The sequence below is a fragment of the Apus apus genome, chromosome 15 (assembly GCF_020740795.1).
Source record: "Apus apus isolate bApuApu2 chromosome 15, bApuApu2.pri.cur, whole genome shotgun sequence".
Taxonomy (NCBI): Eukaryota; Metazoa; Chordata; class Aves; order Apodiformes; family Apodidae; genus Apus; species Apus apus.
Window position 1 is genome coordinate 15,358,529 of NC_067296.1, and position 14,959 is coordinate 15,373,487.

General features: G+C 65.9%; 6 protein-coding genes across 8 annotated transcripts; 3 read left to right on the plus strand and 3 right to left on the minus strand.

The window, feature by feature from the left end:
* The first annotated feature begins 259 nt into the window (after positions 1-259).
* UBE2C (ubiquitin conjugating enzyme E2 C) lies at positions 260-1,594 on the plus strand. Its single transcript, XM_051633213.1, has 6 exons — positions 260-561; positions 635-662; positions 740-826; positions 950-1,154; positions 1,225-1,284; positions 1,400-1,594. Exons 1-6 carry the CDS (start codon positions 461-463, stop codon positions 1,456-1,458), a joined length of 540 nt encoding a protein of 179 aa, XP_051489173.1. The 5' UTR covers positions 260-460; the 3' UTR covers positions 1,459-1,594.
* Positions 1,566-3,101, minus strand: LOC127390984 (regulator of G-protein signaling 9-binding protein-like). Its single transcript, XM_051633212.1, has 2 exons — positions 2,281-3,101; positions 1,566-2,188 (listed from the first exon to the last, which is right to left on the minus strand). The coding sequence occupies exons 1-2, from the start codon at positions 2,741-2,743 to the stop codon at positions 1,779-1,781; spliced, it is 873 nt and encodes a 290-aa protein (XP_051489172.1). The 5' UTR covers positions 2,744-3,101; the 3' UTR covers positions 1,566-1,778.
* Positions 3,102-3,194: 93 nt separating this feature from the next.
* On the minus strand, positions 3,195-5,089 carry TNNC2 (troponin C2, fast skeletal type). The gene is made up of 6 exons (XM_051633214.1): positions 4,980-5,089; positions 4,160-4,211; positions 3,940-4,083; positions 3,752-3,866; positions 3,539-3,675; positions 3,195-3,433 (listed from the first exon to the last, which is right to left on the minus strand). The coding sequence occupies exons 1-6, from the start codon at positions 4,989-4,991 to the stop codon at positions 3,402-3,404; spliced, it is 492 nt and encodes a 163-aa protein (XP_051489174.1). The 5' UTR covers positions 4,992-5,089; the 3' UTR covers positions 3,195-3,401.
* Positions 5,090-6,462: 1,373 nt separating this feature from the next.
* Positions 6,463-8,609, plus strand: SNX21 (sorting nexin family member 21). 3 transcript variants are annotated; one of them, XM_051633353.1, is made up of 4 exons: positions 6,463-7,079; positions 7,186-7,340; positions 7,448-7,458; positions 7,588-8,609. In XM_051633353.1, the coding sequence occupies exons 1-4, from the start codon at positions 6,808-6,810 to the stop codon at positions 8,257-8,259; spliced, it is 1,110 nt and encodes a 369-aa protein (XP_051489313.1). In that variant the 5' UTR covers positions 6,463-6,807; the 3' UTR covers positions 8,260-8,609. The 3 variants fall into 3 exon arrangements, with proteins under 3 accessions (XP_051489313.1, XP_051489315.1, XP_051489314.1); XM_051633355.1 differs by lacking the exon at positions 7,448-7,458 and having other exon boundaries at positions 6,463-7,144; XM_051633354.1 differs by lacking the exon at positions 7,448-7,458 and having other exon boundaries at positions 7,186-7,333.
* Positions 8,610-8,929: 320 nt separating this feature from the next.
* ACOT8 (acyl-CoA thioesterase 8) lies at positions 8,930-11,289 on the minus strand. The gene is made up of 6 exons (XM_051633361.1): positions 11,136-11,289; positions 10,926-11,062; positions 10,297-10,522; positions 9,892-10,049; positions 9,382-9,573; positions 8,930-9,283 (listed from the first exon to the last, which is right to left on the minus strand). The coding sequence occupies exons 1-6, from the start codon at positions 11,258-11,260 to the stop codon at positions 9,165-9,167; spliced, it is 957 nt and encodes a 318-aa protein (XP_051489321.1). The 5' UTR covers positions 11,261-11,289; the 3' UTR covers positions 8,930-9,164.
* Positions 11,290-11,802: 513 nt separating this feature from the next.
* On the plus strand, positions 11,803-14,591 carry LOC127391126 (zinc finger SWIM domain-containing protein 1-like; the record flags this gene model as incomplete). Its single annotated transcript, XM_051633426.1, is given in 6 exon segments — positions 11,803-12,091; positions 12,094-12,226; positions 12,228-12,307; positions 12,310-12,711; positions 12,758-13,191; positions 13,193-14,591. Coding segments are annotated over 6 exon segments (1,671 nt in total), but the record flags the coding sequence as incomplete, so codon positions are not given.
* Positions 14,592-14,959: the final 368 nt, after the last annotated feature.

A 14,959-nucleotide genomic window follows, 5' to 3' on the forward strand; every position in this document is an offset into this window, starting at 1 on the left:
AGCCGCGTCCTCGACGAGCGGCGATTGGGCGGCTTGAACGGAGCTGCGCGCTGATTGGTGGAGCGGCCGCTCGTTGGAAACATTCAAACGGGGCGCGGGAGCGGGCGGGGCTGGACCGGGATTTCCGCACCGGGAGAGCGCCCGGGTCCGCGCCGGGACAGCCCTCTGCTCCGGGACCGCCGCGCCGGGACAGCCCTCTGCTCCGGGACCGCCGCCCCGCTCAGCGCCGGGACACCCTTCTGCTCCGGGACCGCCGCGCCGGGACAGCCTTCTGCTCCGGGGCCGCCGCTCCGTACCGGGACCGATCCTCGGCACTGGGAGACAGCGCAGGGGTCTCGGTCCTTTGCGGAGCCCGGGTGGGAGAGAGCGGAACCCGGGAGCGGGAGCCCCGTCCAGCTCCCGTGAATCGGCGGCGAGGGCGGTCAGAGGCGGGAGCATCGCCCAGCGCCCCGGAGCCGCCATGGCCTCGCAGAACGCCGACCCCGCCGCCGTGCCCAGCGCGGCTGCCCGTAAAGCCGCTGAGGCGGGAGCCACGGCGGCCCGCGGCTCGGTGGGGAAGAGGTGAGAGGGACCGGGGGCGAGGGCTTAGGGCTGCCCGCCCAGGCCGGGCCGGTAACGTGTGCTTCCCCCGCAGGCTGCAGCAGGAGCTGATGGCACTGATGGTGAGTAGGGTCCCCGGGGGCTCCCGGGTTGGGGGCGGTGTCCCGGGACGCCCTTACGCTCTGCCCCTCTGCCCCAGATGTCCGGTGACAAAGGCATCTCCGCCTTCCCCGAGTCTGACAACCTCTTCAAGTGGATCGGGACCATCGACGGCGCCACTGGCACGGTGAGCACCGGGACTCTCGGGGGTGGGCCTGGGTCCCCTTGCTCTCCCCGGGCTGAGGGTGGTCTCTGTCCTCCCCGCACCCCCCTGGGCTGTGTTCCCCTCCACTCTGACTCCTGTCCCCAGGCCTACGAGGAGCTTCGGTACCGGCTGTCGCTGGAGTTCCCTCCCGGATACCCTTACACGGCACCCACCGTGCGGTTCCTGACCCCCTGCTACCACCCCAACGTGGACACCCAGGGCAACATCTGCCTTGACATCCTCAAGGACAAGTGGTCGGCGCTCTACGACGTCCGCACCATCCTGCTCTCCATCCAGAGCCTGCTGGCAGGTGAGTCTTGGGTCAAGGGGGAGCTTTAGGGTCTGGCCCATCTGTCCACTGACCCAGCCACTCTCCCCAGAGCCCAACATCGAGAGCCCTCTGAACACACACGCTGCCGAGCTCTGGAAGAACCAAACTGGTGAGTGCTTGGGGCAGGGGTCCCCCCTCCAGGGTGGGCAGCACCGCAGCTCCCAGCCCCGCTGTGCCCACTGCCCCCCCCAGACCCTCAGCCCGGGTCCCCCCTTTCTCCTTAGCCTACAAGAAGTACGTGCGGGAGACGTACACCAAGCAGGCCAAGAGCCAGGAGACCTGACCCGCGCCATCGCCCCCGTCACACCGGGGTCTGCCTGCTCCCCCACCCACTCCTCCTGGCGTTCTGTACCATAGGCTGTTTTTAAATTAATTAAGTCCGAGCCACGGTTAATGTATAAATAAATGCGTGTTTATAACTTTTCTGCTGGGGTTTTGTTGCAGCTCAGCAGCCCAAAAAGGCTCTGTGGGGTTACCACAGGGCAGGGGCAGCACCCACCATTTCCTGCCTGGACAGAAGGGTACACAAGGCCTCATCTCCTGCTCTGTGATGCCTGAGCAGTTATGGGGAGTGCCAGCCCTGCTGCCTCCCCCATGCCCCACTCACAGCACCCTGCAGCAGTGCCTCATGTGAGGCCCCCCCTGAGCTACGCCTGCTGCGGTGCCACTGGTCCCTGCTGGCTGCGTGGCCTCCACTGCCCACAGTGGGATGTTGGCCCTGCTCTCCATCTCTGCCAGCGTGGCCCTCACCTGCTCGATCTCCTCCTCCAGGTCTGGGGTGGCTGGGGGCTGCATGAGGACCCCCCCTCGCCGGCCTGCCAACCCCGTGCACAGTGGGGCTGTGCCGCCACCCTGCCTGGAGAAGAGCTGGCAGAGATGGTGGGCTCGGTGCAGGTCCTGCAAGAAGAGCTCCAGGGCGGAGAGGAAGAGCACCCACAGCCGCTCCAGCTCCCGCCGCTCCTCCGGGCTCGCTGCTGCCTGCCGCAGCCCACCCAGCAGCGCCCGCCGCAGCCCTGCGGGACGGGGAACACTGAGCTGGAGAGGCCCTGGACCCCTCAGCCAGCCCAGCCGTGGGGAGCTGTGGGGGCAGCAGGCCCCTCCTTACCAGCACTGAGCTCCCGAGCCTCCGCACTCCTCCTGCGCCGTTCCTCCCGCAGCCGCGGGCTGTCGGCGCTGCCCCCCAGCTGCAGCACCAGCTGCCGGTGCCCGGCCGTGGCCTTGCAGAGGGCGGCCTGGGTGGCTGCGCATGTCCCTGCTGTTCCCCGAGTGCGGCTTGTGTCCCCTCTTCCCGGTGCCATTGTGCCTCGTGAGGATGGAGCAGGGTCAGACCCCTCTGCAGCAGACCCCTGCTCCCAGGGGGGCTCAGCTCCTCTGTGCCACAGGGATGCAATGGTCTCTGAGCTGTGTCCTTGTGTCCTGCTGGCTACACGCAGCTGGTTGCCGCTGTCCCACATAGGCCAGGCACTCCCTGGCTGGGGGAGTGTGCTCCCCCTTGTCCCCCTGCCTGCACCAGTGTGGCTGGGGCGGAGCAGGTCCCCTGGGAGCTGTGATGCAGGAAGAGCTGGCATGGGCTGGCCAGGCACGGAGGCTCCAACATCACCCTCACCCCATAGGAAGGAGGGGACTGCTGCTGTGCTGCCCACCCTCTTGGTCCACTTTGCCTGTCCTGGTGTGGAACAGGGTTAGTGATGGCCCCCTGAATCCCTGTTGGTCCCACACCCCAGACCTGGAGCAGGCAGGAGCAGCCCCATCAGGCCCCCCTGGTTTCCATAGCTTGGCTGCCCTTTGGGACCACTCGAAGCCAGGGCTGTGATCCCTGTCCTGCTGGCGTGTGAACCAGCTGCTCCGCATGGAAACTCTGAGCTCAGCGCTGGCACCTGCCCAGCAGCCCGTGGGAACCGCGGCCCGACTGGTACTCCCGTGAGAGCAGTGTAGGGAACACTGTCCTGTAGCACAGGGTAGGAACGGTGCTGCAGCCCCCTTCCCCCCAGGAACCTGCTGAAATCCCACACCGGCAGCTCAAGCCTTTCCCCTTTTATTGAGGCTCGGAGTGAAACCGCACACAACAGACGAGGAAAAGCTCGGCCGCCGATGGGGGGTGGGACGGGGGCCCCGGCATGGGGCGGGTCCCAGGCGGCCGGGGGCCGGGCACTGCGGAGCTGCTGCTCCCCGGACGGTGGTGGAGCAGGGCTGGTGCAGCCGCTGGCCCGAGGAATGTCTGGTCACTTACTGCACACCTTCCATCATCTTCAGGAACTCTGCAAGAGAGCAGCACCCTCAGCCCGCAGCACAGCCCGGGGCACGCAGCAGCAACAGCGCTCAGCCAGGGCTGCGGCAGGGTCAGGGCTGGGGCCATCGCTCACCATCAAAGTCAATGCGGCCGTCATTGTTCTTGTCTGAGTCCTTCATCAGGTCCTCTATGTCCTCCTCAGTGACATGCTCCCCAGTGGCCCTCAGGATCTCAGCCAGCTCCTCCATGTCGATGAACCCGTCCGCATTCCTGCAGGATGGTGATGGCAGGATGTGGTCCCACTGACCTCCCCCCGGCAGGGTGGGCAGTCACTGCCCCCACTCACCGGTCAAAGATGCGGAAGCAGTTGGCCAACTCCTCCTCGGACTTGCCCTTGGCGTCCTCTTTCATCTGGCGCACCATCATCACCAGGAACTCCTCAAAATCGATGGTGCCGCTGCCTGCACGGGGGAGGCCAAGCATGGGTCAGGCTGCCTACCCAGCACCCCCTGCCCACCACCGAGGGCTCCTCACCATCTTCATCCACCTCCTCAATGATGGCATCCAGCTCCTCCTTGGTGGGGTTCTGGCCCAGCATCCTCATCACCGTCCCCAGCTCCTTGGTGCTGATGTCGCCACCACCATCCGCATCAAACATGTCGAAGGCAGCCTTGAACTCTGCAGGGAAGGTGGGGTCAGGGCCAAGCAGCATGTGGGACAGGGCCTGGGGAGACCCCACCTCCCTCACGCTCACCTGCGATCATCTCCTCGCTGAGGAAGGCGCGGGCTTCAGCCTGCTGGTCCGTCTGCAAGGCAAGGGGGAGCTGTCACCACCAGCACCCACATCACCCCAGGAGCCCCTAACATGGCACAGCACTGTGGGGAGAGCCCCTGCCCAGGAGGATGATGCCATGTTGGGGTGAGCCACAGCACCCAGCAATCCCTGTGGCTCTGGGGCCTCCCAGGCGCCTGTGAGGTGGTGGGCTGGGGGAGCCACTAACAGGGGGGGCTCCATGGTGCAGGGACCATGGTCTCCATGTGCAGCCTTGGCATCCCAGGCACGCAGTGCTATTTTGGGGATCTCCTTGGATCCCCTTATAGGGAGCCGCGAAGCTGCAGCCACCAGCACCTGTTGGCCCTGATCGAGTTTCTCCTGGAAAAAGAGGGCTCCATGGGCAGACTGGAGAGCCGGCAATGACACTGTGTCGCATGACCAAGTGCTCGGCTTTCAGCCACCCTCTGCCACCGCTGTGGCCCTGAGCTCCAGCCTGGGCTGATCCAGAGTCCCCGGGCACCCCTTGAGCAGCCATAGAGTCTCTCCCCAAGGCACATCCTGTGAGGACCCTGCATGGCTCTGACACCTCCCAGCCCTTGCCCACTGTGGTCAGACCAGCCCCAGGGACTGTTGCCCTGCTGCCGTCTATGGGGGCACCTCGGCAGCCCAGATCCCCCGGGGACACGCGGACCCCAGCACGTCCTGCCCAGCTGAGTCTCACCAGGCACACAGCACATGGCACACAACACATGGCATGCACCGTGTGGCACACGGCTCACGGCAGCACAGGGGCTCTTACCATTGAAGGCATTCCTGCTGCTTCCCTCCCCCAGGGAGTCACCACCTCCTGCAGCAGAAGTCCCCAGGAGCTCCCCGGTGCCCCTGGCACCCCAATTTGTAGTGTCCCTGCCACCCAGCATGACCCCAGCTGCTGGCCCCCAGCCCCCGCAGCCTATCAGCTCTGCGGTAGAAATCCGGCCCCGCTCATTGGCAATGGGCGCATTTTACCTAATTTAGCCAAAGTGTTATTGGCCAAGAGCTGGGGATCAAAGGTGGGTCTGAAACCAGGATAGAAATTCAAGCCCTCTGGGGAGGGACAACAGAGCCTTAGCAGGAGGATGGCTCTGCCCCCTTGCAGCAGCAGCCCTCGCCTGGGGTGGCTTAGCAAGGAGGGGGTTAAAAATAGCCCAGAAGCCACCAGCATCCCCCAGACAAGGGGGCCAGGGCTTCCCTACTGTCCACTCCCCTGACTGGGGCAGGTTCCCGCCATGGAGCCCCTGGTCCAACATCCCCTCCCTCACCCCTGCAGTACCCTGGGGGGTCCTGGGTCCCTAAAAAGTCCTGTGCTGCTGGGAGAACGGGAAACGTGCCCAGGTGCCTCCTCAAAGGCTCTGCCTTCACACAATGCATCACATGCTGGCCACTTTGCCAGGGCCTGGATGGGGCTAGTGGCTTTGCAGACATGGTGGCCAAGTAGCCCATGCCCCACAGTGCTCTGAGGGGATGTCACAGGGCCTCAGGGCTGCAGTGAAGTCAGGCTGACAACACCCTGTCCTGCAAGATCCCAGGACTGGGGATATCCAGGTTTTTTTTGTCTCCTGGTTTTCCTGGGACCCCCATTCCCTGGGTAGGAGGAGGCTTCCCTGGGTGAAGAAGCCCCCCAGACCCACCTGCTCCCAGGGGGGGCACAGGGGTCCCTGTCTGAGCCCAGGCAGGGTGCAGGGTGCTGGAGCAGAGGGGCAGCGGGTGAGTGGGACAGAGCGATGGCAGCAGCTGGGCTGGTTTTTCAGTATTAATAGACATTCCCAAGAAAGCGGCGAGGAGGGAACGAGCATGGAGCTAAATAAGGCTGAGATGACGGCAGCCAGGGCGAGAGCAGCCCAGGGACATCTGGGGGGGGTTGCAGCACAGCAGTGTCAGGAACCTGGGTGTGGGGTTTGGGGGTACCACGGTGTTGGTGTACTGGGTTATGGGGGTATTGGGATATGGAGGTACTAGGGCATCAGGGTGTTGGGGTATTGAGAAACTGGGATATGGGGATATCAGGGTATGAGGGTGTCAGGATACCGGGATACAAGGATGTAGGGGTACTGGGGCATCAGAATGTTGAGATACCAGGGTATTGGGTACCGGAGCATGTGGGCACTGGGGTATCAGGACCTCGGGGCCCTGCAGTGCCAGGTGCTGGGTGAGAGGCTCCTGTGGCCCCAGGCGGGCGCACCTGGGGCTGAGCCAGGACAGCCCAGGCGGGGGACACCAGCAGGGGTGACCGAGTGGGATGGGTAAGGGCTGCCGGGTCCTTCCCGCGGTCCCTCCTGCAGGCGCAACTCTACCCCGATCCCGGCCCCGCCATCCCGATCCGGGTTCCCGACGGAGGCGGAGCCGCGCAGGGAGGATCCCGGGACGAGCCGCGGCCATCGCTGGGCACCGCCCGGCCCGGGCAGCCGCGGGACGGAGCTACCGACACCGCCCGCCGCGGGACGTGGCTGCAGCGGGACGCGGCGGGGTGCTCGGGGGGGCCCGGGGCTGCACCGCGGGGGTTATCCCGGGTGTCCCACAGTGGGCAGCCCCCGGCCCCTGCCCGACCCACCGCTCTTGATCGTCCTTGGGCAGCCGGTCCGGCCGGGATGGCCGCCCGCATCCTGCACCGGCTGCGGCACGCATTGGCTGGCGAAGGCGGCCGGGAGGAGCGGGAACATGGAGGCTCCGAGGCCGAGGACTGCCCGGAGAGCTCGGAGCTGGAGGACGACACGGAGGGGCTGTCGACGCGCCTCAGCGGCACCCTGAGCTTCACCAGCCACGAGGAGGAGGAGGACGAGGGGGAGGAGGGTGCTGAAGAGGAGCTGGGGGAGCCGCCACAGCCGACCGGGACAGCAGCCGGTGCCGAGGACGGAGGCAGGTGCTGGGGGGGCCAGAGCGGGCGCAGCGCCCCGGGGTGTCCCAAGCACTGCTGGGGCGCCCCAAGCCCCGCGGCGGGCGGGCTGACACTCCTCTCCCGGGCACAGAGTGTGGCTCCGCGCCGGAGCGCGGCGGTGGCAGCCTGCTGACCCGGCAGCTGCAGGAGCTGTGGCGGCGGTCGCGGGGCAGCCTGGCACCGCAGCGGCTGCTCTTCGAGGTGACCAGCGCCAGCGTGGTCAGCGAGCGCTCCTCCAAGTACGTGGTGAGTGAGCGTGGTGAGTGCGGTGGGCGCGGGTCCCGCTCCCCTGGGGCTGGTGCTTATTTCTCTCTGTCTTTCCCTGTGCTGCCCGGACGGTGCTGGCGGCTCAGATGAGCCTCAGGTAACTATCGCCGGTGTCGCTGGGGCTGCGGCAGCCCAGCCTGCTCCCCCCGCCTGGCAGCCCCCCACGGCCCCACGCCCACTCTGCCCAGCACCGCGGCACCGCCCTGACGCGCGGTTCCCCCCGCAGCTCTACACCATCTACCTGATCCGCTCCGGCCAGTTCGACAAGGCCCCCGCTGCCATCGCCCGGCGCTACTCGGACTTTGAGCGGCTGAACCGCTGCCTGCGCTGCCGCTTCGCTTGCGACATGGCCGGCGTCGCCTTCCCCAGGAAGAGGCTGCGCCGGAATTTCACCGCTGAGACCATCGCCAAGCGGAGCAGAGCCTTCGAGCAGTTCTTGTCCCACCTGCACTCCATCGCCGAGATCCGCCGCTCCCCAGAGTTCCTCGAGTTCTTCTTCCTGCAGGACCTGCGTGCCGCGCAGCGCCTGACCTGCACCGGCATGTACCGGGAGGCCCTGGCCACCTGGGCCAACGCGTACCAGCTGCAGGACCGGCTGGGGGTCTGCAGCTCTGGCCGTTTCCTCCTGACACTGGCTGGGCTAGCCGTCTGCCACCAGGAGCTGGACCAGCTTGGGGAGGCCCATGGCTGCTGCGAGCAGGCACTGGAGCTGCTGGAGGCCCAGGGCAGCCACCCGCTGCTGGGGCCCTTCCTGCAGGCCCACGTGCACCTGGCCTGGAAGGTGGGCAAGGACAAGCGGCGCTCGGAGGCCCGGCTGCAGGACCTGTGGGAGGCCGGGCTGCCCCTGCAGCAGCAGCCCACGCTGAAGGAGTATCTGATCAAGGAGCCCCTGGAATGAGTGCCCCGTGGGGCAGGGGTCGTGGGGGCTTATCCCTCGGGCGGCAGGAGTGGTGCCTGGGGTGGGGATGGGGCAGGCACGGCATAGCCTGGGAGCTGCCTCCAAAATGCACTTTCTGTGGTTAGCCCGTCCCGCGGGGCCAGGTGCTCATGGGTGCTCGCCGCCGGCACTGCCGAGAGCCGGCTCCCCCACTGCGGGGGCTTCTAGAGTGGACTGGGACATACTGGCACTGCATAAGGGAAGGGGAAGGCTTCTGACAGGGTCCAGGGCTCTTGCCAGGAACCTCCCATAAAGCTCATATAACACACTAAAGAAGACTTTATAATAAAGTCTCAGTAGGAAGATGTGCAGGCGCCTGAAGAGTCTGGTCAGCATCACCGCCACAGGGCACCATCAGTGGGACACCTCCAGCCCCCCACACTGTGGTCGGAGCTGCCCTGTCCCCTTCCCCAGCTCTCAGGAGCTGGGTCCTGTCCCCAGCCCACCCTGGAGAGCCAGAGGGTGAGCAAGAGCAGCAACCAGGGCACAGGGAGGGCAGAAATGAGAAAGGGAAGTCGCATGTGCCGCAGAAGCACTTTCCACTTCTGACCCAGCTGCTGCAGGGGCACAGCTGCCCTGGCTGCCCCAGACTCCCTTGGGCGAGGACAGTCCAGGGGACAGAACCCAGCAGTCCACCCAATGGCTTTATTGAAGGTGGGTGAAGGGTGGGTGATTGCACCGTGTGGTGACATGCAGCACAGCTGGCAGTCAGTCACAGAGGCTGCCCTGGCAGGTCCACATCCCCACAGGTCCCCATCCCTGCAGTGCTGGATCCGGTCCTGTCTCCTTCAAGGCTTCTTTCTGCCTTGTATCTGTTTTGGTCCTGGAGTTCCTCCTTAGCATGTCCCAGCCCACGGGTCTCTCAGCTACAGCTTGCTCTGGTTTGGTGTCTGCTCCACCCGGATGACTCCTTCCTGCGCACAGGTAACAGCCAGGACCCCGTCCCTGCGCCACAGCCGTCCCTGCACCAGTCCCCGGCACCCGCCTGCAGAGAGGGTCTGTCAGACCATTGCCCACTGCCCCCAGGACGGGCAGGGCTGGCCTTTGCCAGGCAGGTCCCCGGGGAAGGCATCAGGGACTCACCAGCCCAGGGGCTCTCGCACTCATACAGCATCCAGTGGTCCGCTCGGAAGGGTGCGTGGAACCACATGGAGTGGTCAAGGGACACCATGAACCGGATGCGGTACTGCCGGTGCGGGAGAAGGGCTGTGCCCAGGAAGGCGTAGTCCGAGATGTAGGCAGCCACACAGCAGTGCACCTTCATGTCAGTTTCTCCTGCAAAGCAACCAGTGTTGCCAGGGTGAGGGGCACACCTGGGTCTGCAGTGCCAGGCAAGAGCCCTGGGAGCTCAGCTCCCCCCTGGGCTGGGCACTAACAGACCCGAGATGCCCTTTCAGACCTGCTCCCATCACTGTGGCCCCCGGGAATGCCCCCTGTGGCTCAGCATGGCACACGGGAATCGCTCCATAAGATCCCTAGGCTTCCTCCCAGGCTCATAGCACAGAGAGTGCCTGAATCATGACCCTGTGGTGTGAGCTTGAGCCCAGCCCTCAGCTCCTGAGGCAGCTGCTCATTCCTCCTGCCAGGACCCACCTATATAGCCTCGAGCTCGGACCCAGAACAGCTGCTTTGGCTCCTGCAGCTCTGAGCAGAGTATATCTGGTGGGTTCACGGGCTTGATATCAATAGGCACGTCTTCAGCTTGAATCTTGTTGAGACGCTTTCGGTAACCCTCTGCCAAGTTTGGATTCCTGTAGAGCAATGTGGAGGTTAATGCTGGGCAGGCCAGGCACACGTCTGTGCAGCCCTGGGCTGAAGCTGCACAGAACAGCAGGAGGGGCACAACATCCACCCCATCCCTCTCCTCTTCTCCCCTCCCAGGTGTATTTGGGAACTCCTCAGGTGGTCACCTCCATCCTCTCCCACCTCCCTCTGTGGCCCCCTGAGCCCCCGCTGCAGAGAACAGCATCCCCAGGGTGCCCGTTCCACCCCACTGACTGCAGGAACTTCTGGATGAGCTCTTCTTGCGTCAGCAGCTCCTCCGGGGGTGGCACGGCCGGCATGGTGAACTGGTGCTGCACGGGGCTCCCCTGGGAGAGCTGGAAGGAGGCCTGGCAGGTGAAGATAGGCTTTCCGTGCTGGATGGCCTTCACAGAACGGACAGAGAAGCTCTTCCCTGTACGTGTGCGCTCCACCTCGTACAGCACCGGCACCTTGGGGTCCCCTGGGACAGAACAGGGATGTTCTGCTGTGGGGCCACCACGCACCACAGAGGGCACCTGACCTACAGGGGCTGAGCCTGCTGCGCCCTGCGCTGGCAGTGCCTCCTGCACCCACTCTTTGCCGTGCCGGAGCCGGGACGGTGGCTCCTCCTGACCCCAGCGGGCCGCAGCCCGGGATTCCTCGGCTCCTCAGCCGCGGATGCGCCGTCTGGCCCTGGTCCCGCCGTGAGCCCCAGCCTCTCTCAGCCTGTCCCCCGCCCCACCGCCGTCCCTCAGCCCCAGGCAGCCCCCGACCCCGCGGCCAGCAGCCGCCGGGCGCTGACGCGCTGTCCCCCGGCCCCCCAGCCGCCAGGCCCGCCGACCCGGGCGCCCCTCCCGCAGCCCGGTACCCCTGTCCCGGCCCACCTGCCCGCACGAAGTAGCAGTGCAGCGAGTGGACCTGCTCGTCGCGGCTAACGGCGCGGGCGGCCGCCACCAGGGCCTGCCCCACGATCTGCCCGCCGAAGAGGCGCTGCGTGGCGGGCACCCAGTGGTGCCGGCCCCTGCGGGGAGAGCGAGCGGCCGTCAGGGCGGCTGCGTTGGGGAGGGCAGCCCGGCCCCGGCGGCTCCGCGCACCTGAAGAGGTCGAGCTCCAGCCGCTCCAGGTTCAGCACGCTGGTGATCAGCACGCTGCGCAGGTCCCCGGGCGGCGGCCGCCCCGGTCCCCCGGCAGCCCCGCCGGCGTTCCCCGCCGCCGCCATTTCTGCAGCGCCCGTGACAACAACCGGCCGGCGCGTGGCGGAGCGGCGGCCGCAGCTGATTGGGCCGTCGAGCCGTCAGTCAGGGGGTGGTGGCCAAAAGCTCTGCTCTGATTGGCTCATCTCCTACCTCCCGGAAAAGAGCGCCTTTGATTGGCCGTGTCTGGGTGTGGGCGGTGCGGGCGGCGGGGGCAGGGCGGGTCCTGCGGGCGCGGGCCGTGCTGGGAGCGGCTGCGGGGGCTGCGGGGGCTGCGGGGGCTGCGGGGGCTGCGGGGGCTGCGGGGGCTGCGGGCAGCGGCTCCGCACTACAGGCCGGCGCGGGGCTAAGGATCTGCCTCCGCGGGCGCCACATCGGCGCGAGCCCTCCGGTCCCGCCGCAGCTGCGGGCCGGCACCGGCGCCGGGCGCCGCCTGAGGGCGTCTGCGGCACGGCTGGGCGTGCGGGATATATCCCCCGCGCTGCCGCCGGGAGCACCGGGTTACACCCCCAGAAAGGCACGGGGCACGTTTGGCTCTAGTCCCCGGAGCGGCAGGAGGCGTGTGTGACACGCCGGCCCGGGGCCCCGCTGGGGAAGGCGGCGCCGGAGCAACCGCCTCCCGGGGAGTGTGTCCCGGCGGGCCCCGCCACAGGCCCCGCCGGGCCCCGGCCGCGGCTCCCTGCTGTCCTGCGAGCTGGCTGCGGGCGGCCGGATGGCCTCCGTCAGCTTCCAGACCGCCGCCATGGGCCGCGTCTTCACCCGCTTCCCGCGGGCGCTGCTGGTGCACCGGGCGGGCGGGCCCGCGGGACGGGCCCTCTACGTGTTCCTGGCGGCCGGGCCAGCCCCGGCGCTGCGGGGGCCATGGCCCGCGTGGTGCACCTTGCCGTGCCGCCGGACGAGTCGGCAGACAGCCTGTCCCGCATGTACGGCGCCTTTCGGGCTTTCAGCCCTGCCTGGGCACAGCCCCGGGTGCTGCTGGTGGGCCCGGGCCTGCCCCGCTGCCGAGCTGCAGCTCTCCATCTTCCACCTCTGCAAGCACCTGCAGCTGCAGGTCCAGCGGCTGGGCCTGGGGCCTGGGCTGAGCGCCGGGTCCTGGCTGCCCTGAGCGACGCCGTGCGCGCGGCCGACGCCAGCGGGCGCGGGGAGATGCACGTGCTGCTGAGAGACCTCGTGCCCCCCGACGTCCTGCCTCAGCTCCATGTCGACTGGCTGCTGGATGAGGAGATCTGGGCCGTGCACCGGGAGATGAGCTGGGGGAGCAGCAGTGACTACTTCAGGGATCTGGAGACAGTCACCCAAGGGCTGAGCCAGGTGTTCAGTGCTGGACTCTCTCTGGAGACCTGCATCACCTCCTTAGCTCAGCACTACCAGAAGTGTGTTTCTAAGAGCCCTTCTGATGCTGCAGTATTCTCCGCTCCCCCTCCTTATTGCTCTGCTCTTCCCCAAAGCCTGCCTGCCTTGGGTCTGCACTGCAAGGGTAAGCTCCCTCAGCGTGGCAGCTGCCCAGCAGCAGTGGCTGGCAGCAGCAGCCTCCCTCACAGCTGCCAAGAGTCCTGTGGTTGTTCTCCAGAGTCCATCAGCAGCTCCTCAGCTCTCCGTGTCTCTTCAAACTGACACCCCTCAGACTCCTCCCCTCCGGAGCAAGCCTGTGAGCCTTCAGTCCTTCTTAGATCCTTCGTCTCCCGCAGCTAACCTGGAAGCCACAGAAAACCCAGAGAGTGCCAGCGAGGAGGAGATTAAACAAAGGACTGAAGAACGCATCAAGCAGTCTTTGATTGAAGTCTGCTCGGAGCCAGCGGCCAGGCTGTGCCTGAGCGAGTTCGCTGTGGTGCAGCAGTCGGTGCAGCTGATCGGCAGTGGGGAGGACGCTCTCAGCGTGCAGGTCCTGGAGGATGCCCACAAGGTGGACCCAAAAGGCCTGAGCAGCTGCACTTGCCACTTCAATCAGGCCTTCCAGCTGCCCTGCCGGCACATCCTGGCTGCCCTGCCGGCACATCCTGGCTGTGCTGAACTCAGAGAGGAAGACACTGCAGCCAGAGATGCTCAGCAGACAGTGGCAGAAGGGAGGCCATGCCCGTCAGGCTGGGCGAGACAGTGCTGATGGCCTCATGGAGGTCCTGACAAGTTCCTGGAATGAGTCCTTGGATAAATCCCTGGTGGTGTCCTTCCTCACGGCGGAGATCAGCCAGCTCCTCACTCACTGCAGCAAGGAGGAGTTTGAGTGCAGGTACAGGACCCTGCGGGCACTGGCTGACAGCTGGATCGGGCCCTACGTGGAGGTGAAGCTCTAGCAGCGAGCGGGGCCGTGCTGGCTCCGTGTGCCGGCCCTTGGGAGCAGGGACGTGCGGGAGGGCTGTTCCTCACCTCACCAGTGCCTGGTGTCCCCTTTGGTTCACCTCAGCCTGCCCCTCCCTCGGGGCTTGGCACAGACAGGGTGGTTTGGGCTCAGTGTCTGCTGAGTGTGCGTTGCCTCTTGCCTGGGGCAGCCAAGGAGCTGGTTTGGGAACTGGAGATCGCTCTGGAATGGGTAACCGGCCACTGACCTGGCTCACAGGAGAGGTGGCTGGCAGCCAGCCCTGGGGGTTGTGGAGTGGTCGGGGGTGGTATAATGACATGTGACACTATTGTTTGATCTGCATCCAGTGCCACAGGTCCTCCCAGCATCCAGGTGCGGTGTGTTGTGCAACAGAGCAATAAATCGGTCTGGCCTTGCTCAGGAGCTGCCTCTGCCTCTGCGCCAGCTGTGGCCAAATGGGACGTGGGGCTTGCTCGGCCCCTGAGGGCCCAGGATGGTGCTTCCCGGGGGTCTGGGATCCTTGCAGTGCCCCCATCGTGGGGGAGTCTGACTGTCAGGCAGCCACAGATCCGGAGGGCGGCAGTCTCTGCTGCCAGCAGTGATCCGGAGCGGAGGAGTTGTTTGTCTGGTTGCGGAAGCTGCTTTCAATTCCTCAGAAACCCGCCCTCCCTGTCAGGGGAGGTGGGGTGATGCTGCGGGTCACAGCCACCCAAACAAAGCTGCAGCAGCGTGGGGAGCAAAGGCCTCATACACATGGGGTGAGGAGGACAAAGGAGCAAACAGGCCCCAGCCCTGGGGTGTTGCTCTTGATGGGCAAACACCCCCTCTCCCCTCGCCATGAGAGCAGCACCAGCAGCTCTGATGCCCACCGGGTGGGGATGCAGGGGGTGTTGCAGACCCTTCCTTGCCGTGGTCCTGCTGCCATCTGTGTTTTCCCCAGTCGCCGCCCCCTTCATGCATGCTTTGGTTTTGGTAGTCAGCCTGTGGCAGGAGCAGGATGGCGCGTGGTTGGGGATTTCCTCTCGATCGAGGGTTTTGTAACATTATCTGATACTATCGAACCTCTGACTAAATATAGTGCAGAATTTCCTAAAACACTTTTCTGTGCACTCAGAGCTGCCTCTGTCACCCTCAGCCCTGCCTGGAGGGCTCTGCCTGCCAGCCTCTTGCCCTCGCTCCTCCTGAACATACAGGCACCACATTTTTGGAGGGATCTCCCCTCTGCGCCTTGCTGTGCACACCTCCAACCCTGCCTTCCTTCCCAGCATGGCACAGGGATGGCAGAACTGTTTGCCAGGTCACCGTGATCAGCTCCATGGTCACAGGCACATGCCTGTGCCGAGGCTGCTGCCAGCACAGCTCCCTGAGTGCTGCAGGGTCCCCTCAGCACCCGTCATGACACCCTCCCTGCTAAGAGCACAGGAAGTAA

Excerpts from the sequence above, each read along its gene's own strand:
- TNNC2 (XM_051633214.1), bottom strand. Across the intron at positions 4,084-4,159 it reads CAGCGAGGAGATGATCGCAG|AGTTCAAGGCTGCCTTCGAC; the intron begins GTGAGCGTGAGG and ends CCTTCCCTGCAG. Across the intron at positions 3,434-3,538 it reads CGGCCGCATTGACTTTGATG|AGTTCCTGAAGATGATGGAA; the intron begins GTGAGCGATGGC and ends GCTCTCTTGCAG.
- SNX21 (XM_051633355.1), top strand. The coding sequence starts at position 6,808 with ATGGCCGCCCGCATCCTGCACCGGCTGCGGCACGCATTGGCTGGCGAA. Across the intron at positions 7,145-7,185 it reads GCACTGCTGGGGCGCCCCAA|AGTGTGGCTCCGCGCCGGAG; the intron begins GCCCCGCGGCGG and ends TCCCGGGCACAG. Across the intron at positions 7,341-7,587 it reads AGCGCTCCTCCAAGTACGTG|CTCTACACCATCTACCTGAT; the intron begins GTGAGTGAGCGT and ends TTCCCCCCGCAG.
- LOC127390984 (XM_051633212.1), bottom strand. The coding sequence starts at position 2,743 with ATGCCAGCTCTTCCTGCATCACAGCTCCCAGGGGACCTGCTCCGCCCC. Across the intron at positions 2,189-2,280 it reads GGCTCGGGAGCTCAGTGCTG|GGCTGCGGCGGGCGCTGCTG; the intron begins GTAAGGAGGGGC and ends CCCGTCCCGCAG.
- UBE2C (XM_051633213.1), top strand. The coding sequence starts at position 461 with ATGGCCTCGCAGAACGCCGACCCCGCCGCCGTGCCCAGCGCGGCTGCC. Across the intron at positions 663-739 it reads AGGAGCTGATGGCACTGATG|ATGTCCGGTGACAAAGGCAT; the intron begins GTGAGTAGGGTC and ends CCTCTGCCCCAG. Across the intron at positions 1,155-1,224 it reads CATCCAGAGCCTGCTGGCAG|AGCCCAACATCGAGAGCCCT; the intron begins GTGAGTCTTGGG and ends CACTCTCCCCAG.
- ACOT8 (XM_051633361.1), bottom strand. The coding sequence starts at position 11,260 with ATGGCGGCGGCGGGGAACGCCGGCGGGGCTGCCGGGGGACCGGGGCGG. Across the intron at positions 10,523-10,925 it reads CTGCTACTTCGTGCGGGCAG|GGGACCCCAAGGTGCCGGTG; the intron begins GTGGGCCGGGAC and ends GTTCTGTCCCAG. Across the intron at positions 10,050-10,296 it reads CTCATCCAGAAGTTCCTGCA|GAATCCAAACTTGGCAGAGG; the intron begins GTCAGTGGGGTG and ends ATTGCTCTACAG.